Source organism: Phaethon aethereus (assembly GCF_964289735.1).
Source record: "Phaethon aethereus genome assembly, chromosome: 21".
Lineage (NCBI taxonomy): Eukaryota > Metazoa > Chordata > Aves > Phaethontiformes > Phaethontidae > Phaethon > Phaethon aethereus.
Genome location: NC_138597.1, coordinates 7,363,420 through 7,385,713, shown reverse-complemented (window position 1 = coordinate 7,385,713; position 22,294 = coordinate 7,363,420). Strand labels below are relative to the sequence as shown.

At 35.6% G+C, this 22,294-nt stretch overlaps 1 protein-coding gene across 1 annotated transcript in view; it reads left to right on the top strand.

The window, feature by feature from the left end:
- Positions 1-22,294, top strand: part of CFAP74 (cilia and flagella associated protein 74) — a gene marked incomplete at both ends in the record, with an annotated part of 50,353 nt that overhangs the window by 5,650 nt on the left and 22,409 nt on the right. The window contains 17 exon segments of the mRNA XM_082009243.1: positions 1,244-1,381; positions 2,121-2,219; positions 4,067-4,171; positions 5,339-5,512; positions 6,062-6,172; positions 7,409-7,511; positions 8,253-8,410; positions 10,384-10,609; positions 11,535-11,717; positions 12,763-12,936; positions 13,869-13,987; positions 15,735-15,801; positions 16,257-16,346; positions 18,344-18,517; positions 20,362-20,536; positions 21,311-21,417; positions 21,794-21,964. Coding sequence (XP_081865369.1) covers positions 1,244-1,381; positions 2,121-2,219; positions 4,067-4,171; positions 5,339-5,512; positions 6,062-6,172; positions 7,409-7,511; positions 8,253-8,410; positions 10,384-10,609; positions 11,535-11,717; positions 12,763-12,936; positions 13,869-13,987; positions 15,735-15,801; positions 16,257-16,346; positions 18,344-18,517; positions 20,362-20,536; positions 21,311-21,417; positions 21,794-21,964 — 2,374 coding nt within the window.

Genomic DNA, 22,294 nt, shown 5'->3' with positions numbered 1-22,294 from the left:
TAGTCATAGGCAATATAGACCTTTCCACAAAAATAAATTGAATTGGTTACTACTGGTAAAACAATGAGCTGAGTAAGATAAAGGCAGACTCTGGACACTTGTTAATCTGAAGCCATTGTAGCCATGTACATATAACACAATGATTACACCACATTAATGTGGGCTAATTGACTCTCCTCAAAGGAGCATGACACTGACCAATTTACACTTCTTCTAAAACCCAGCCAGCTCTTTGTAATAGTATGTAGTGTCGTGTTCATATCCCTCTGTACTTGTAGAACATCAGGAGCTGTTGGAAAAAAGAGAAGTCTGCTGAAGAATATCAGTGTTGGATTTTAAGGGTTTTTTTAATATATACAGAGTTTTGTACCACAGTGTGAAGTCAATTAGCACAGAATTGGTATGGTAGGTTAGTACTGCGTTGATTTTGCAAGTAGATGGTACAGTGCATTTATTCCTGAAGAAAAAAATCTACATGTAACAGAGGTCATGCATGAAAAGGAATTTGGTGGTTTGAATGTGGCCTTAAGTAGTTACTGCTCTCTTCACAAAGATCAAAGCACAGTTCATCTTGCTTTGACAAGACTATTAATCTCTGCCCTTGAATGACCTCGCATAGGGTTATAAGGCATGATGAAAAGCTCAAATAATGCTTATTAATATACGTATGTGGGAAGTTGCATAGCACATATGCCAGTAAATGCTGACAGTATTACCATTATCAACAGAGAAACTCAAAATACACCAAAACAATTAAAAAAAACAACCAACCAAACCAAACCTTCAGACCTCTTCTTCCTACATGTTTAACCAGACCAAAATGATAAAAGAGATTAGCTCGCCCCACAAACTGATCAGCTGTATATAATATGTTTTAAACTAGTTTAGAATGTTCCCTTTAAAGCTTTAAACTATTGTTCAGGAAGACTAGAATTTGCAAACCCTAGGGGTCACAGGCATTTCAAAACAAAGACATAATTAATGCATTAAACCTGGGTATACATGTTCAATGTTAGATAGCCAAGCCTAAAAATCTTGGCTTAAGTGCGTGCATGTAAACTTCTTGTACAGAATATGTTCATTTGTTTGCTGTATTTATACTGGTCGTATTTGTAACAGTTCTGCTAGAATAAAACGGAAGACAATTAACCTACAAATGCATAAGTGGATGACATACAAACTTCACATAACTTTTCAATTTCTCATTATGTTTTCATTGTTAATTGTGTGTTTCAATTCAAAGGGAAAACTTGGAGCACTATTTGGGTGATATTAATAATATTCAGACTATGAAGTATACAGGTATCCTACCCTTACAGAGAAACCTAAAAGATCTCAACGACATAGCCAAAGAAAAGGAACTTATGGTACAAAAGGCCAGGTTAGTGTTAAAGCGAACATAATCCATCAGCATAAATAACCATGAAATACTGGTGTACTTACAGAATTTTTTCATGAAAGTTATGTGATGCAAACACTTGTCTAATATAATATATTCAATATATCCCCGAACCCTTGTAAAGGATTAAGGAATAAGGATAAAAATTAATTACATAATTGAAAAAATGAAACACAATAATGAATGTTAAGAAGAGGTGTTTGGTCTGGGAGATTTACATGCTGATTCTTTTCAGTGTTGTCTAAACAATCCTGCTGGTTCAACAGTCAGTTGGAAATATCAAGTGGAAAATTCATTTTAAGTTTCTTAACTGTGATGGAAGTGGTATGTTAGAATCGCATACTTTAAGACAAATACCTGCTGTGAGTGTTTTGCTATGTTAAGGTCACAAAGAGGTCTTCAGCAGCAAATATATTTGAAGGTGGCTAATGTAAAAAAATTGCTGTTTATATTGTTGTCACCTTTTTATAATATCTGAACTCCGGATAAGGTCAGATTAAACTCTTGTTACATTTTTCTGGATTTTTTTGAGAAAATGCTTGACATGAACAAGGGCTTCTGAAGAACCTCATAATAAGATCTTAAAAAAAAAATGGGATGGTGGTGGGGAGTTGGGAGGGTTGAAGGAATCCTAGCTGTGAATCTTGCCCCCAAAAGGAGGAGTTTCATGGGAAAGAGTAAAGAACTTATAAAATATAAATGATCTGTTTGTTTCTTGCAGAGACAAGCTGACTACCTGTCAGCTGCGGATCAAGATGCTAGCAAAGCAGCTGGAGTATGTAGACATTGAAATAGAGAAAGAGGAGGAGGCTGGCAATGTGTAGGTAGAGAGTATTTCTGCATACCAGAGATTACAGGCATCCACTATGTTTATCTGTGTAACTAATGAGATAAACTTTCCTGTTTTCATCTCTTCATGCTATTGAACAGTTCATGGAATTTTTAAGCACGTATGTTAAAGGTGTTAATGGATCAGTGATGAAACCCATTGCCATTCTTAGGTTAATATGTGACTGCATGAGCTTGGAAGGCAATTCTGATACAAGAGTATTGCACTTCCAGCTAGTGAGCATAGAAATGCATTCACTCCCGTGCTGGTGAACAGTAATGTTGCAGTCGCTTTCAGGCTGACATATTTTCAGCAATAATTCCTCCTTTTGAAATAAAGAATAATAGTGTATTGGCTTAAGAGTCATTGATCTCTATGCTTTCTGGTCTAAAGGTAGTATTCTGTTAGGTAAATCAGTGCAGAAAGAGGTGAAAAATTAGGAATGGGTGGGAAAGAAGCATGTATTTTAAAATATAACAACAACAGGTTATTAAATCAGCCTAGCCTACTACTGTCAATTATGTTTATCAGGGTCTCAATCACTTCTATTCACTATGATAAACCAACATCAATGTGCTATGGCAGTTTTAGAGGCTGTGGTTTTGCTTCTGGTAACTATTACAATCATGATTTTTATATAGATGCCATTTCTTTTCCTGTTTTTTGTTTGGTTTTATTTTAATGTTGTGAAATGCATGAATGCCTTTCAGGAGTAGTCCTGCATACAGGAGCTGTTCTGAAACACACTTGCTATAAAGTGGGAGGCAATCTACTGTACTCTTCACATTTGGTTTAAATAGAAAGAAGTGGGTGGCTTGTATACCAGGAACCAGTGTACTGTGAACAAACTTTGCAGCTGCATTTTATGACCTGTGTTAATCTTCAAGTTAGTATATCAATGAATGATAGAATAATAAAGGTAGGTTAACTGCCAAAATGGAACAGCTGCTTAAACAAAATGATGAGTTGAGTGCTAATGAGACTCCTGTGATGTGTGCTAGTACTCCCTGTTCAGGATCTCAAAGAGACAGTAACAAAAACCACCAAAGACAGAAAAGCATTGTAGAAGTATTCATGCTTATGATGGGTTGAGTTGTGAGGTCTAGATATGCAGAAAAATAGCACTTCTCACAATCTATTATATTTAGTAAGTGAATAGTGGAGTAAGAAGACTTGATAAATTTCTGGCTTATGAAGCTCAAAGGCATCATGTTCTAGCAATAATGAAAATACTAGCTACCATTAGCATTACTGACGGACAATAGAAAAATGTTGAAGTTAGAGTAGTAAGTGCAGGTAGAAGATCCATTTCCAATTTTCATTTTGAGGAAGGGAGCTTATGTTGAATATAATTAGTTCACTGTCTGTTAATTCTGTAATATACTGTCTATTAGTTTTCCTGGGTAGAGAAGACCAAGGAAAATAAACAACTGTATGGCAACGCTGCCATTGTAGGCGAAGTACATGGAATATTGTAATGCCATTTTACAAGCAAAATCAGCCTAGGTTCCCTAAGTTTGCCTAAACTTATTTGCATTAATAATACTACTTTTATCAGCTTGAGAAATGAATAGTCAGCTTAAGCTACTGGTCAGTGCTTTTGAAATAAATACTCCTCTGTAAATTTCAGCCAATGTGTAATAGTTTAAAGAAAGCTATGCCTTTGAATGAAGGATGGACACTTAGAAGGCCAAATAAGAGACTGCATAAATTAATGGAATTCTAAGACATAAATCTCAATCTCAAAGCTGAGATTTATTGTTGCGGGGGGGGGATTTTTTTTTAACCTTTATTAGTTTCAATTTCTTTCTGATTTTTTTTCTTCTTAATGTTAACAGCGCAGCCTTGTCCCGCCTTCAGGCAATGCACAGACGACTGTGCACTGAATTGGAGGAAGAGAAGGATTTTGAGTTGAAAATGGCTTTGACACTAAAAGAAAACACGTAAGTGAGGGAATGAGAAAACAGTGTGATGGGAGTCAGTCTTTATTATGGTCTTCATATGCTGTTTAATGGATTCAAAAGTTAATGACTACAGAAGTTGCTTGTAAATACTGAACTACATCATTTGAGGTCATGTGAGGTTAACTGCAAGGCAAAGGATCTTGAGAGCAATTTTTAGCCTGAACAGTTCATTGCTTAGGAAATTGGTTGCTGTGGCTCAGCTCCTGAGTTAGTTTTGCACACATAAATGAAGTTTTTGTTTTATTTGGCATTGTGCATACATTGTGGACCTAAACAGGTCTCATTTTACATGGAAAATAAGCTGGACTAAAGTCAACCTGTCTGTGATACTGATTTCAGAATGAGCATAAACACTTCTAATTTATGCTTCTTAGTGGTTTTTATGGGGCATAAAGGAAAAGATTGAAATTGATAATGATGGAGACATCGTAGTGGTACTGTGTATTTTTATGCTAAGCTAATATTACTGCTTGTAATTGATTATTCACACACACTAAGTTATTTATTTATATAGGACAGAATAAAACTGTCTTTCGCAGAAGGCAAGCGTGCTTGTATTTTGGCACCAGAGGTACAACTACTAATGCCACCACATCAAAGGAGGAACACAAGCACGAGCTTATAGATGTGATTAACCAGAATACAGTATGTTCTGCTGCAGTGTTGTATAATAGCTTAAAAATGCTTGTTTATTGTGTGATTAGCAATAAGTGTATTAATCTGTTTAGATGTGTCCCTATCATATCTAAATTCCTTCAGCAAAATGTAGAAGAACAAAAGCTATCGCCTGTTCCTGAAGTTATTTACTGTTGAAGAAAAAGCTATTTTTCTAATTTTTCTTGGTTTCCATATTTTCTGCTGGATAAATAGGAATTTGGGAAACAGAACCTTGAGCTTTATTTTTTTACTTTTTTTTAATGATATTTTTGATGTGTTTAAAATGAGATCTACTATTAGATGTGAGCCTTGGTCTGAAAGGTACGATACCTGTGTCAGTAACAGGGTATGATTTTTTAATTGAAAAAAAAAAACTAAAACATGGCTAGATTTTAGTTTTTACTATAGAGCCTGACTTACTCAATAGCCTGAAGTAAGTGAAAGAATGTCAGCATTTCAGTAAAAACAGCTCACACTTCTTTTTTAAAGGCTTGAGATGTGGCAAATAGAAACTGAGCAGGGAAAATATGAAATCCTCCATGAACAACTTAAAAAAGATGAGGAGGAGCTAGAGATGCAATACCAAGAACGAGCCAAAGAGCGGATTTGGAAGGAAAAAATAGCAGCACTGCAAGCAGAAGAAAATCGGTGGTCTAGAGAAAAGTAAGCTCCTATAAGTCAGACTCTGCTTCCTTTCTCTGTCTTATTTTTAGCCAATTCACTATTTAAGGTGTTGAGAAGATTAGCTAATTCAAATACCAGTGGTATTGTGTTTCTTAGCTGAGTGTTGCTTCAGGAATATTTTATGAGGAAATGGAATTAAAATAAGAATTACCCACCGTCTTGCAGTTATGCAGGGCAAGATTTCTGATCTATGAAAACAAACTTACTAAAGACAAAAACTGTGAATACTTTTTGTCTAAGGAAATGAAGTTTATTAGATCAGTCTAACTGCATGTGTCTGTGTTGTGATTGGCTGCCAGGACCCTCTCAACTTAGATCGAGTTCCCCAGATTTCTTGAAGATACCAGTTTATCAATTTGTCTATAGGTTTTGTGAAAACAAGAGACTGGGGGGGGGCGGGGGAAGGGGAGGGAAAGACTAATTTCAGCATATATTAATGAACTCCCCAACACACCCTTAGATGTCATTGTGTTGGAATCGAGGTCTCCTTAGTCCTGCTGCAACTGTAGATTTGCCTGTGTTTTGTAGAAAAGAAGAGGAAGCCCAGAAACAATATGAAGAAAGGCATAAAAAAATGCGTGAAGATGCCAAAAGGAACAATGAAAAAGCAGTCCGCTTCCTGAGAAAAAGCATGGCAAGGTTATTGTTCACTCTTTTTCTGTCCTTGTACATTCTCTGGTGTACAATACTTTATCCTTTATTCTTTGAAAAATGATAATTTTTCTGCTAGGTGTGTCTTCTGTTACACTTGGAAATCTTCTGCCACAGCACCAGTGCTGTAAAGCCTTTAAATCTTACATGGCACAAAAGCACTTGAAAAGAAGAAATACACTTAACTGTCCTAGTATGGTCTTCAGAGTCCCTATATCTGAAGGGACTGTCTTTTTGATGAAATGTAGAGGGGTCTGACTACTTGTAGGCATTAATAATGGTTTGAAACCATTTTATATATGTGTGTTTTGTTAACTGAAGTAGTTTGAAGTAGTATAACTAAATCCCAGTTTGAAACTTGCGCTCTGCTGTTGTATATTCCCTCTGAAATGTGGTAAAAAAAACTTTCTGACTGTCTGGTAAAATTGGTTGATAGGTCATTTCTTTGTGCTCCTGTTCTTTTCTGGTTGATGGTAAATTAAATGTTCTCTTCATAGGTTTATGTTTTTATAGTTACTGTGTTGTTGAATTATTTTGCTGCTAAAGAAGCTATGAACATTTGTTACTTACTTTTACATGTATATTAGGACTTAATTGAAAAATTATTGAAATTATTGTACTCTTTTGTGTTGGTTTATTTTTCATTAGATGGCATGTGCAAACTTACAATAACTAAGAACAACAAACAACTAAATAGATTTTTTTTTTTCCTCTGTAACGTATCAAATATATCGCTCTTATTAATTTTTTTCTAGTTTACCATTACATTAGCTGGAATACTCTCCGACTTGATTCATGCCCACATGTTTCTAGCTTTTAGAGTTTGTAGGGTTTATTTTTAGCTTGAGTACAAGTGGCTGGCTCGTATAAAGTTCACTATGTAATTGTTTAGATATTGGTTATATGAGCAACACCTGAATTCTTACATTGTTTTTAGGAACTAGACATATGTCATAATGTGGGACAAATTCTTCATATGCAAAATAAAAAAAAAAAAAGTTGTTGAGCAAACTACTTGAAAGCCTGTTGGCACTTTTCAGTTGAGCGGTACTGTATATAGAAGAGTCTTCCAACTGTTCCACTTTACCCACACCCAGTATCATAGTAAACACAGAAGCTTACAGGAAGAATGGTGACATTGACAATTACTACTTGTCAGGCTAAACATTCTAATACTAAAAGCTTTCCAGGATACAAGCCTGAAAGATTTTACTTTGCTTACAGAATTCATGAAAAAAATGCAAAGGAAGAAGTGAAAACTCGGGAGCATATGGAGAGAAGGATACAAGCTGTGCTTTCCCTGAAAAACAGCATAACTTCCAATAGGGTACTGCTGCTGTGGCTTAGATGGGGAATGAAGAAAATTACTTGTTAGACTGCTAGATTTTAATGAAGTAATTTCAGTTTTCATTGTAGAATTGTTGTGTGATGCTGTTGGTTCACCAACCAAATCTCTTTTGAAACTGGGGAGAATTTAACTATAGGAGTAATAGCATTAGATTTGTATGGGCAGATTTTGATACTTCTGCTTATGGAGAACAATTCTGTCAACAATCTAGTTGTTCGGGTAGCTCTCTTGAAAATAATGCATACTACAAAAAAGTTCTCTGAAAATTTCTCCAGAAGTATTTCCAGTTATATGGACCCCACTGCAGAAATACTTCATATGGAGAAACCATATGGAAGAAAAACAGTTACTTAAGAATTTAAATAATATAAATTAGGAATTTCTGAGCTATGCTACTTTGCTCTTCTACTTGTGTTCTGTAGAATCTGAAGGAATGGTCTCAATTTAGTACTGATTTGTTTAGAACTGTATCTTTCCACATTGCTTCATTGTGTAGCATTTCAAGGGCAGGCTAGAAGGGTAAAGAAGTAGCCCTGACCTAGTGAGAGCTTTCTGCATCTCAGCACACCATGACTATTTTATATTAAAACCAATAAGTTCTACTTCATAGAAATCTACCACAAATTTATACTTGGATAAGGGAACCAACACTAGATTCTTTGTTTTATATTCTTTAATATGTGAATCAAATGTGTAACTGTGGTTTGTATGGCTTTATAGGAAAAACTCCGAGCTCTCCAGGTTTCGAACAAAGCAATGGCCTTGGAGGCAAAGAAGCAGGAGATGAAAATGAGGGAAGCTATCCTAGCAGAAGGAGGCAATGTTGCCAAGGAAATTTTTCTCCATAAGCGATTGCTAGAGCATGAAAAAAGGAAACAGTAAGTATTCATATCAATATCACTCTCAGCTGCTTACTGATGCTCATGCAGGAATATACTGGAGCTCTTGATCAGATTCTGGAAACATAACACCTGTGATGCCGTGTCAAGGGAGTGAACTCATTCTTATTCTTTGTATGTGTGATATTTGTATAGTCTGTCTTAAGCAACTTGAACTTGTAGCTTAGGTATTGCTCAGAGAGCCCATTTTCTATGATTAGTGCAAAGAAGATAAAATTACTCTGAGGGGAAATTCAGTGAACCTAAACTGTATGCCTGAAGTAACTGTACTTCTGCATTTACCGAACACTGTCCTTATACAAATTGAATAGCTTGCTTAGGCTTTTAGAGACAGTCTCTGTAAGATTGCACTGCAGTAAGGGCAGAAGCAAGTTATTCTCCTTTGTGCTTTTTTTTAAGTTGAAATTAATCCTCTGCCTTTGTAGTAAAGTTGATAGGATTGTGCCTGTATCTCATCTGCTCCAGTGCAAAACTTAATTATTGTTTTTAACCACTTATGAAGATGAATTTGAGCTAAGGTACAAAACAGAGGGTGACTGAGGTATGTGTTTCTGCATGCTGGCTCTGCCACAAAGGCAGTAACCTGTAGCAAATGTTAGATATTTAATAAGTCTTAAGTTTTAACTAAATAAAGCTTCAGTCTTGCTAGCTGCGTAACACCACTTCTGCTATCTCTAAATATGTTCTAAAAATACTGTTACTAAAATAATCATACCAGTTTGTAGAGATCTGCTGGAATACACAACTCTCTTTAAATTTAATCCTTTTCACCTTGCTTGCTTTCTCCCTTTCACTGGTTCCCTTTGCAGGCCAAGGGACAATCACAGTTTGTTAGTCTTAATGTTAATTGTGTCATGTTTCTGACAGCAGGTTTTTTTTCTCTCAAAACATTTATTTTCTAATTTCAGCTGCCATCCTGCTAATCTGCTGAAGAACTGCCTAGTTATTTCTCCCAGGGCTCTGCCTTTCTCCTTTCCTGTGAAGGGATATTCTCAGTTTTCTCAGAGTATATTTCAGCCTGGATATATATTTCCGAATTATCTGCAAAAGAAAGTAACTACTTAGTCATTAAAACCGTTATGTCATTAATCTGTATATAACCTATAAAAAGATTCATAAAGGCAAGAACTGATCACAGGAACAGAGAACGGCTTTATACTTAAGGCAGATAGCACTGGGAGTCAGGATACCATTCCTATGTCTTTGTAACCATGATTAATTTCTTTGTACCATGATTTTTCCAAAAATACATTATAAATACACTGACATTTATCTGCTGCAATGGGGCATCGTGAGGCTAAATTCAGACATTAAAGTGCCTCAATAGGTAGTAACCTGTATTTAAATGAGAGGTGATATTTTCTTTGCTTCTATTTAGAATCAGTAATTATTTATATGGATTAGTTGAAGACATGAAAGTCTATATTAAAAGCCATCATTAGCATGGGTAATATTTGTTGCAGAAAATTGTGTATTAAGCTGCTGGTATTAAAACTGAGATTAAATTATCTACTGTCACTTTTGTCACACTACCCAGTGTGTCGTGGAATTTGTAGTTGTACATAGCTTTGAATTCATATCATCCAAGTTCAGTACTTATGTCCTTATCTTTAACCATCATTCCTGCCTTTATTAAGTCCACTGGATTTCAGATAGGCAGTTTTCTTTAAATAGCTAACTAGGTTAGGAAAATTATTTTAAAACTTTGTTTTCAGTAGCGCTGACTGGTATGCTTTGTCAACTACTCAACTTCTAAAACACTGTAATTGTGTATATTTAGTCAGAAAAAATGTATAAATAGCCTCTAAATTGCCTGGTGTCTTGACACGCATTATTACTGTACCCAGTTTAAAGACTCGCTGTTTAGCTTAAAGGCTCAAAAGAAACTGTAGTTAATATTATTAGTAAACATCCATGGTTGGTTTAATATTTATTAAAACATTGGATTACAGAGCTTGTAGAGAACAGCAGAAGTCAAGAAAAATTGAGATTGTATCTCAAATTTTGCAAGAAAAAGCTTCTGTTCACAAGCAGGAAAAAAGTCAGTCCTGTACTAAGGCAATTAAGAGTGGTGGTAAACTTGAGGATTCTTTACTGTGGAAAACGAAAACGTGGCAATATATTGAGAAGACCTGCAAACAATCATCTGGAGCAATATCACAGGTAAACAAAGGCCATTAACTGTCTAGATTTTTTTTTTTTTTTGTGAAAGGTGCAACGAAGTGAATTCTTTTGCCTGTGAATAGCACAGGCTACAACCAAATACCAGACAGTATAGAACAAGGGGGGAGTAATTTCTCCATTAGATTTCTTAATGACTGTTAGTCTCCCTTTTCTTGATTGTTGATGCTTGTATGAATAAAGACATTGTCCTGTTTAGTGTAGGTGTGTTTTTAAGGGCATTTGTAAGGAGAGGTGAATTTTCAAATACATGAATCGCAACAGGCATCAAAAACCATGCAAAGTACCCTCATTTCCTGTTTAATTACCTTCATCCCTGAGTAAGGATTCAGATCAGTTTGTCAGCACAAGAGAAATGTTTCCACTACATTTGAAAGGAGACAGTGGTTCTCTCTAGACATAAGCTTCCTGGATGTTTGTTTGTTTGTTTTTTTTTTTTTTTATTCTGTGCAGTATTCCAGGGAGTACTGTCCTGGAAAGTGGAGGTAGAGGGAGTTGAATTCCCTGATGAAACTAGTGGCTTCATGCAATCTTTAGGTATTTCAAAGAAAAAGGGTAGGGGAGAGGTGTTGGTAGAAATAGTCATACTACAACAAAACAACAAAGTCCTTGCTTATCATGTGATACACAAAACAGTCAACAACTACAGATGGTATTCTCATGCCTGAGGACTAGTATACAATATATATAGTATACTCCTATAATATACAGTTAATGTCATATAGATGTTTTTAACATAAAATTTTGTCTGTATTCAGTGTCTTAAGAAGGGATTGACCTAAGATGTCATCTTTGGCTTCTGAGCTTTATAGACCTAGCTTTTATGTATTAAAAGATCTTCTCAAAAAATGTTAACTGTTGAAATAACTGTCCTCTAGTAATTTTTAACCATATCTTCAAAACTTATGTTCTTTCACAAAAGTTGTGGTGCTCTCCGTCAGCTTGTTTCTTAGCTGGTGGGAGAACTGCTTCTGTAGGAGAGGTTTCTGAAAAAATACCCGATGATGTGCTCTGTGAAGGTGGTGAAGATGAGAAAGAGAGAGACAAGGCCCTAGTGGAACCAGAGTTCCCAGGACTTTGGAGTCAGGAATGTGACTTGCACAAGGTAAATGTTGCAATATCTCTTATTAGAAATAGGAAAGAAAAAAAAAGTGGATGAGATCCCTTTGTAATGGACTCATTGTGAAGTTAGTCTTTACAAAACTTTAACAGTATCCATGAAAGTATCCTAATGGATTAGAAAAGTTTCATTTGCCTCTCTGATAGTTGTAGATATCTGAAGTAATGACACTGGCAAGTGCTGTCTTAGGAACCTTGCTTAAAAACAATAATTGTCTATTTTGTTTTTAAAATGCATTTATTACATAGATACAGAAATTCAGATTTGAGAATATCATCAGAGTAATTGCTGTTTGACACTATTCTTGTAGAGTTTGTTCTTTTAAAGAGAAAATACTTCAATTTTGGTTCAGAGATATGTGAAGACATATATCACATCATGTTCACTTGTTTGAGTTTAAAAAAAACTAAATGTGAATTTCTGTTGAGTTGGCAACACAGATTTTATATGGAAACAACTTTTTTTGTACCATACTAGGCAAAGAAAAACATACCTTCTAGTAAAGTAATAGTGTTCTATACTCTAAACAGAAGTAAATAATACACTCTTATAGACTGGAATTGTGTAGTTAAGATCTTAAATGTTATTCCAAGGTATATTTGCATATACAGCTTTTTGGAGGTGTAGAAGACCTTTAATAGCAGACTTTATAATCAATCAAAACGAAATAATGTCAGTACATATTCATATACTTGCATGAAAAAAGCACTGTTCCAGTGAAGTTAGCTGATTTTTTTCTGAATGAGTATTTGTTTAAGAAGTTGAGGGGAAAAAACTCTTTAAATGCAGAAGAGATAATGCTGCCATTAAAAACACGATGTCATAGTGTGGGAGCATGATAAGCTACGGAACAGACAGCCAAGAATAAATTAAATTCTTCATACAGAAGTTGGGAGGCTGAGTTTGATCTGGAGAGAAACAAAGGCTGACCAGATACAAAAGAGTCTATTCGCAGACTTTTCTACTTAGAGCTATGGATTCTATGATCACACTTACAGTCATGGTGTTTTTTACTGATGTCCCTTATTAGATATCCAAAGAAGAAGGGGATCCAAAGCAGCTGGCTACAAGGGTAGTGAAAAAAGAAATTTTTGAGAAAAAAATGGAAGAATTCCAAACGGGAATTTTTCACAAGCAAATAGTGTCTGGTCATGGAGGGAAGGGATGTACTTTCTATAGTAAACCAAGTTGCATTCATTTCAAGGTTAGTGGCCATTCTGCATAGGATCTATAAAGATGATGTATGTATCTACTGTATGTATATACTGATGTCGTGACCAAAATTCTGTTGCACTGGGAAGAAAAAAATATTCTTATTGTCTTTAATTGGTCTTTAGTCAAACCTGAAACAGTACATGCCTTTTTCTCTAGTAATCTCTTAGGGAAGTTATAGTCAGATCAAATAAACTACTGAATTTATAATTTAGACCTAAGTAGTAAAACTGTTTCCTTTACTAGGGGAATTTAAATACTGCCAGAAATGTGAGCAAATATCTCTGTGTTGTAATTAACAAGTGTGCTGTGAGAAATTATAACACTATGCCTAGTTCTTCTTTGTACTTGTAAAGATTGCTAGTGGGGCACATTCTGTGTCAGAGAAACATGTTGCCAGTCGGCCTGCAGGACTCTTCTTGTCTATGTGTTAATGAATGTGCCCAGGTATACAGCTTTCATGGCACTCTGGTTTTATTAGGAGCCAGGAGCCTGTGCCTTGCACAGAAACAGCAGACCTCCATTGGAAGACGGTGGCACCTAGGTCTGTGTTCAAAAAATCTCTGTTGTCTTTGCCACACAGTCTACATTGTTAACAACTCCATTAGACCATGGATGTGACATAACGTCTTTGACATTCACTGCAGGAAAAGACAGAGCAACTTGGCACATTAGCTGTGCACAAACCCAGCTAATGTTGCCCCATCCATGAAGCATGAGTTCCCATCTTTATAGGCTGTATGTTTTGAAAGGGTTTGTTTGAAGCAAGGAAATGCTTTACGGGTTTATACAACCCTTTGCACACAGGCCTGTAATCACAGTAGGGACTGTGAGCACAACTTGGTAAAAGCAGTTGGTTTTGTCTTACATGTGTAAATGCTACTTCCTGTAATTCACACCACCTGATATGTTTGGTATTCCAAGGATTTTGATGTTGGTCAAATCTACAAAAAGAAGATAGTTTTGATAAATGCATCCTACAGTGTTAATTTCTGCAGACTAGTGGGAATCAGTGAGAGGCTCAAGGACTTCATCAGTATTCAGTAAGTAAAAGTCACAGTAGACTAGTTGCTTTTTTTACCTTTGTACCACAACAGGAGATGTAACCAAATCCTGTAGTAAATTAAATAGATTTCAATAAATACATCTAAATTATTATATTCCAATTGTATGAGATGAGGAAAGGAACTGTGTCTCAGAGCTGAGAAGTAAGATGCTTACTAAGCCTGAGCTGCATGTCATTGGTGTCTAGAATGGTGATAGCAAGGGACCAGTCCCTAATTTGTGGAAAGCAATACAGACCTGTGGTAACTGCCAGCCCTGAGCAAGTAGAAAGCTTTTTTCAAAAATGTCAGAACCTTTTAAATAGTGTCTGATGAATTAATTCAATTTTTTCAAATAAATTGGTTGCCCATATATTTGCCAGATAGATAGCTAGCAAAAATAATCTATAAATCTTATTATGCATTGTCATATTATTAATAAATTGAACAGCACAGATCAAATTTGTAGACATTGGTCTTACACTGTATAATGCTTGTATCTTCTCAAGTAGAACATACATGAATTGTTTCTTACAAAATAGTTTTACCAAGTATTTTGAAAATACCCAGTACATCTAAGCTCTCCTGCTCTCAGCTGTCCTCTAAAGCATTTGCACAGGTAGTTACAGACATAATGCTTGAGAACTGTTATCGATGACAGACCCTGTAGTTGCTAATGAAAAGCTATATTCTAATGGTTAAAATAAGCACTATTGCATCTCCATGCAATGGGAGTCTATTCTTAGCACAGTGGTGTGAGGCAGCTTATGCTCTAAATCATAAATACTTTAGCAAGGTAACATTTGAAATAGAAGGCACTATTCTTAAAGTCTTTCTCAGGTGAAACTACTAGTGATCTGTTCTGAAGGTCAGTACATAGATGCTTATTTCCCTATTAACATTTTAATCCTCTGAATTCTGAACAGTGTTTCCCTTTTTTGTTTGAAAATATTTCAACTTGCTTTTGGTTTTAATTTTGTTTTGATAAAATCATGATTAGCATGTATGTTCTGTGTTTCAGTATGGCCCAGTTTGCTTAGGTATTCCCATGGCTAACAACATTTAGTTATCTATTTTGTCTGTCTTCCTTTCTGTTTCTGTCAGGCACAATAGGTCTCCAGGAGTTCCTTAATTTCATTTAGAGTGCAGCTGTGAGATTTCTTGTCTTCTGATGGGCATTTTGCTTCCATCACGGAGACCATGAAATGAGGCATTGAAATGAGTGGCAGGTTCTATTCAAGATGATTTTGGTACTGTTTGCAGCAAGGAGCACGTTCGTTCTCTAATCATTTGCAGCTACCTTCTAAATTTCTTTCCTTGTCGTTTCCCGTTTGAACGGGGGAGATGTTACAGAGCAACACTCAGACTGGATAATGGGAGAAGGCTGCTTCCTGGCTGTTAGAACAGGCAATGGGTCCACCCTATTCCTGATGATATTATTGAGCCTCAGCTTCACCTGTTTGGCTACAGCCTCTTTGTCTGGAGCATGAAGGCAATAATTCTTGCCTTTTAAAGCACTTTAAGACTTTCTGTGTAAAACCTCAGTAAATAATCAGCCTTTGTAGTTTTACAATTGCAGCAGGGTTCTGTAGCTTTTCATTAATCCGTCACTCATTCTGACATTTCTAAGTAATTAATCTAAGTGGGAGAAAAAATATTTTCAAAAATCTGTCATTGTTACCAGAATAGGAGCTGAATGTTTCATACATAGCTTTAATTTGGAGTTTTATGTTCATTATATCCATAGTTTTGATCCACCTGGCAAAATGTCTGCTGGAATGTCCTGTGAAATAGTGGTAACATTTAGGCCAATGGTAAGTGCACCTGAGTGCTAAGTTACACAGTGATGAGAATCCTAGTTTAATCCACTAGTCTGATTAAAAACATCACTAATTTCTTAACTGTTAACAAGGAAACAAGCTACATTCCTAGAAAAGGTACTGTTGTACTTGGACAACTGTGTGTATGTTCCAGCTCTGTTAAATTGTAATAAGGCATAGTCTAAGGGCATGCTTTAGAAAAATACTTGTCACTAAGTACTTTGGAGTATGTTTTGAAACTTAACTCCAAACGAAAACATTTATAATACTGCCTAGCTCATGTTCGCCAGGCAGTTACCCAAGACTGTTTTAAAGTGGATATATAGAATCTGTAGAGACATATTGTAATATGTTATTCAAAGAATGAGTGAAAATATTTTTCATCAGACCACATAGACTAAATCTTTGCAAATAATTTGGTTGGGTTGTTTGTGGTTTTTTTTTCCTAGATAAATGAAACTCTGGAAGGAGAAGTCATGTTTATGGCACAGACAGGTTCTTTTTCTGTTCCATTGAAATGTACAGCCAAGAGATGCATTGTAAGTGACTTTTTTATGCTTGTATAACAACAGTAATAGAAAATGTACGATAGCATAAATGTTATTGAAAATATTTAGCAAGAGGTATTTATATTTCAGTATAACAACAGTAATAGAAAATGTACGATAGCATAAATGTTATTGAAAATATTTAGCAAAAGGTATTTATATTTCTTTCTTTTTTCGTTTTAAATGGAGAGTCTCTTTCCAGAAAATGGTTAATTCCTTGGCTTCCCAGATTACACTGAGTTCTATACAAAATTATTTTAATGGATTTACTAAACCATGAACTGTAACTTTAACTTCAGAGTGCAATTAACTGAAGTAGTTCTGTCTAGAAATTGATCATACAATGCTACATTGTGAATGGAGGGAAGACAAATGGTGACTGGAAATGAGCTATCTTTTTCTCCTTGTAATTTTTGGAAATTCCATCCCATCCTTAAAGTTAAGACCTAAATCTTAACTTTAATTTTCGATGTAGACAAAAATCAAAATACCACAATGTCTTTCCTGACATTTATAAAAACCATGTAATCTCTCCTTTTTTCCAGCATCTCAAAATCTTTTGAGATATATATACACACACTGAATTTTAAGCCAAGAACATGATTTTCTTACTGTTAAGAGGTGAAACTACATGCAGCACTAATTTTTTTTATGTACCTTAACTTCCTATGAGCTAACTTGAAGAAAGTATTTGATAAAAGCAGCAACTTTGGTTTTAAATTACTTCCTTTACAGCTAAGAGCAGCTTTGGCTTTACAGGCCAAAAGAAATTACAGATGAGAGTATACAATGCTAGAGGAAAAAGATTATGCGAAGAAAAACCCAGTATCAGAATAAGACTGGCAAATGCAAACTTTGGGATATACTGGGAGCATACTTAACAATAAAAATAAAAAATAATTTTTAAAAGGCTTTGGACATATGAATGTCTTCCTGGAGTTTGTAATATTATGTTTCAGTAAATTGTATGAGTAAGATTGCATGTAAAGTTTTTTTTACTGGACATTGAAACTTTTGCGTGCAGGGACATGAATCAAGAATAATCTGTTACACAGAAAATAGAAGGGGTAAGTAACTGAAAGCTAGTGCACTATAATTATTATATTAGCAATCTAGCGAAGTATTTAAGGATGTGCTTAATTTTAAGCACTTGTAGGAAGCTAGAATTTCACATCAATATTGCGTACTTAAGCCTGACTATGTGTATAGGACTCTTTGGTTTTCAATTAAGTTCTTGAAGATGAGAATGTACAATGCAGTAGAAAGCCAGCACATTAATCTTTGATCAGAGGAGTAGTTCTCTTCACCTAGAGAATTCATGCCATCATTGTGTGCTAATTACATGCAGGAACTCCCATTCTTTGTGCCCTGAAAGTGGGAAGAGTTCAGCTGTAAGCAACAAGCAGCCAAGTTGTCTTCGTCTTTTTGATGCTTGAACTTGAATTACAAGCCTTTCATTATCACATACCCAGTTACAAAGTCATTAAAAGTTCTGTATGAAGTAGTGTATTACTTTTTAAACTGCTTGTAAACCATGGTAGCTCAAAGAAACAAGACAGGATGTGTTAAACTGATACATAGGGACTATATGATGTTAAACGCTGCTTGCTTCTCAGGTTGATGCTCGTAGAACCATTTTACTGTAACACAAGAGCAACAATGTTGAATTGGTATGTAAATATTACCTACTTCCAGAGTAACTACCTGAAGACTTATGCAAGCTGCCACTATGAACGGCATTTAACCTGTTTTTTTCCATTATTATATAGTGGACTGAAAAGGAAGTGGCTCAGTATAATAGACATTGTTTTAATGAGTTGACTGCTACAAAAAGCCAGAAGGATACCCACAGTTCATGTTGTTACTTGCTACCATCTTTGCAATGATAATAAGAACTTTAAATCCTATTCTTGAAAAGGTGGATGCTCATTCAGTTGACATTACTGACTATGTAGGACAGTAGTAATTAATGGTTTATCTTCTCACAGCTGGCACTAGATAAAGAGCTCATTGACTTTGGCAGCCATGTGGTGGGAGAGACAATTTCACGCACCATCAGCCTGACGAACAGTGGAGCTTTGGGAACAAGATTCAGTGTTCAGACGTCAGCAGGTGACAGTAGTACATGCAGAGCAACAGCAAAATCTTCTCCTGGAAGAATGGTAGGTTCAAAAGCATTTCCCTAAATTGATAGAAGCATTCTGCTTTGCAAAAGTGTGGTAGAATCATACAGAATCATAGAACAGCTCTAGGTTGGAAGGCACTTCAGAAGATCACCTGGTCCAACCTTTAGTAGTTTGTTTATGGATGGGGGAACCAACAATGATAATTTTTTTAAACATTTTAGTAGTTTATGTCATGATTCCTATTTTCTTCACATCCATGAAAATTAGGAAAAAATATTTCAGCTAAAAGAGGAGATTTTGACAGAGTAATTTAAAATCCTAACTCCCGGATGTCAGCAAAATGCCAAATGTTGCAAAACCAGCAATAAAGTAATGAGAATTGGGAGCATTAGCCTGTGATCTTCCTTTAAAAATTCAGAGCTGTTTGTTTAATTTTCTATCAAAGAAGTACAGTCACAGTTATTGACAAGCTGTTGTTACAAGGGAAGAAGTTGTCTTAATCAAACTAAGAATTACACTGAGGCTGTTGCCCAGAAACTATAAAAATAAATAGTGTGAAAGAATTGAAGGAAAATCTCTCAATAGTGGAATGAATGCAAATGATTGTAATGTTGTGTCCTGTGGAATGTCCTGGGTGGGAATGAAGCAGAGACTGATGAAATGTACAAAAACTCAGGCACTTGGTGCAGAGCTGAAAAAAATGTGTGGTGTTAGACCTGATACTGATTGCTCCTACAGCATGCCAGTTTCAAAGTTGACAGAAAACTGAGGAATCCTAACATCTGTAGCAGAAAATTTTAAGTGAAAACACTTACAAAGAAAGCATGCATACAGTCGTCTTCGCCTGTCTGCACTGTGGGGCAGATTTTGAGAAGACTGAATAGCTTAAGTCTGAAGACCTACTTGCTCCTTTTCTAAATAAATTGCGGATTTTATTCTTAAAGTGGTGAAATCTTCAGATTTTTAAAAAGAATAAAAAACAAACATAACAAAACAAAAAAAACACAGAAAGCAACAATGAACAGCTACCCACTGCGGTAGGAACTCGTGCTTTGTAATTCCTCTGTTGATGAATATCATTATCATAAATGTTCCTTTTTCTTCAGGCGTTGCATAGGTAGTACCCATAAGTAGATTTCACAGGTCCTTGACCAGAGGGAATATCACTACTAGGTTGCATATATTTGTTAAGAAGTGCTTACATGTTCTTGTAAACGCACTGCAGACACTTCATCTTTGTTCCATCAGTGCACTCTTTAACTTCTTTGATTGTCAAAGAGCAATTGGCTCAGATGGTTTTCAAAATTCTCTACTTGATAATCTAATCCACTTTTAAGTTCTAAGAGAAGGGTTGACCTCTCCTTTTAAACACTACATTAAATAGTACGTACAGTGAAACTGCTGAGCTGTTTGCCATGGTTTTCAACTCTCATACTAACCTCACATTAAAAAAGTGGTTCAAATAAAGAATTTGTGAAAAAACAGTGTCTGCATCCATGGTTTTCCTTCTGTATTCCATCTCCTGTAGGTATGTAATAAACAGAAGTCTAGTTTTAGCAGACTTAGGTTTGACATAGAACTGCTGGTGTTTCCACTAGAAAAATGTTCATTCTCTTAGTTGTAAAATAACTAACACTATATTGTATTGCTCCATTGTATTATTTACCTGTTTTAGGCAGCCAGCAAAAATTAAATCTGCTCATTGATAAAGGTCTAGTAGACTGTGCAGTTTTTAGAAAGAGCAACACATTTCTCCATTTATAATGTGGAACAGTTGCAAGAAAACACAAGTCTGATTGCAACTGCTTGATAAAATTGGAACTGGTGCAAGCTAGATGAACACTCACAGTAGAAAATGCTTTTTCTGTGTTTTCTAATAGGTTACTCGACATTTCAGTGGCTGTGTCCCTGAACAGAAAGTAAGCAATAGTTCTGTGACATCTGTAGTTGAAAAGAAGGAAGAAATTTGTCCTGATCATAGTGAAAAAGTGACCTACTGTGTAGCCCCGCTGGAGCAGCAGAGGACTGGGATAAGCCTGAGCAGTAGTTCTGCAGGTGGGTTGGCTATTTTAGAAAATTGGCAATGCAGTTTCCCAGGCTAAGCATTATCCATTTGTGGAGTTTCCTGTAATGAACTGTGGAATTCAGTTTGCCAAGTTAGTCAATTAAGTAGTTCATCGTTCCAGTAATGTTATATTTCTTTGTATACTGCCTCACAAAAAATTACTAAAAATAACATACTGACACCATTATATCAAAAGCAGCAGAGAATCTCACTTCTCATCAGCAATTAACAATTCAGTCTCTGAAGAATACGGAAACCAACTCGCTTACAGAAACTGCAAAATTGTTATCATTCTTGTCTCTGCAACCGAATACCCACTTCTCAGAATAGAAATCCACATGACAGGTTTATTTTTATAGTCTGTAATTCTAGGAACAAGGAAGCAGAAAGATGAACCTCCTCAGACATTTTCCATCTCATTCCTAATGTTTACTATGTGCTTAATAAAATCCCGTAGAAGGAGGACTTTCTTAATTTCTTTAGTATCTGTATTCTTTAATATTTCTTCTGGATATTGATCATTCCAATTGCAGGAAACTAAAAGTTGCATGGAAAGGTTGTGGTAGGTTTTCTTTTTAAATCTGGGATCTGTATTGTGAAATGGAGTGATTCCATAAATCACGGTAGCTGCCTCCACAGAGCCCATAAGGTCTGAAAACATCTTTAAAGTTAACAAACAAAACAAAAACAAATTAAAAATTCCATTGCTTTGGCACATTAACATATCTCATGACACCTTGATCTTTTTCGTGGTTAATGTGAAGCATATGACTGCCAGTCAATTACTGCCATACAGTCTGGGGTTAGCTTCATCTCACATGATGCATTAGTTTATGACGCTTTGAAGCACTGGTGGGAGACTGTTTTAAAGGTACTTATTATTGCAGTTGTTTTGAAAAGAAAGTGATGAAGCAGCACTTCCACTTGCTTTGTAGGTCCTCCTGACTGCATGGCTTTGTCCCGCTGAAATTGTTCTTGAAGCCCAGTTCACGCTTTCGGCTGAATTTGCGTTCCTTGATGTAACAGTCTCCAATATCTACTTTATCCTACTGAAACATTAGTATTGTTATTCTGCAGTGGAAAGCTCAGGTGCCTTCTGGACTAGGACAAAGTCATATTGCCAAACAGAAATGTCCTTCTAGACACATTTCCCAATATATACGTTACTTACATATGTTGTTGTATTTGCAATATTGACCAAAATCAATGTATTTCTGCTCTGTTTGATAATTTTGTTTAGTGAATAGATGCACACATCCAGCATTTTGTGGATTTTTCTTTGTGGTGGTTTTTTTTTTTCCCCAGAACAATTTGGTCAAGATGTGTTAAACTCCAGATTGGTTCTAGACACAGACAATGCACATAATTTAGTGGAACTTTCTTCTGAAGAAACACCAGTCGAAATTATGCTTGGAAAGGTAATGAATATCCTGAGATACAGACAAGATTTTCTCTAGACTAAGCCTATATCAAATAAATTGCTTTTGATCTAGTGGGAAATACTTAAGTACATGATCAATTTCAAGCCCACTGGACTTCACTGTATCACAGTTAATTCTTAAAAGGAAATTACATGACATATTTGCCCTTTCTTTTGATCGATAAAGATTTATTTGAGCTGGAAGATGCTGTATACATTTACGTTTCTCATAATTTAACTTTTTTTTTTTCAAACTGATTTTTCTGTTTTGTTGCTCCAAGGTTATGCAAAGTCCAGTGACAACACAAAAGATGAGGCAGGAAGAATG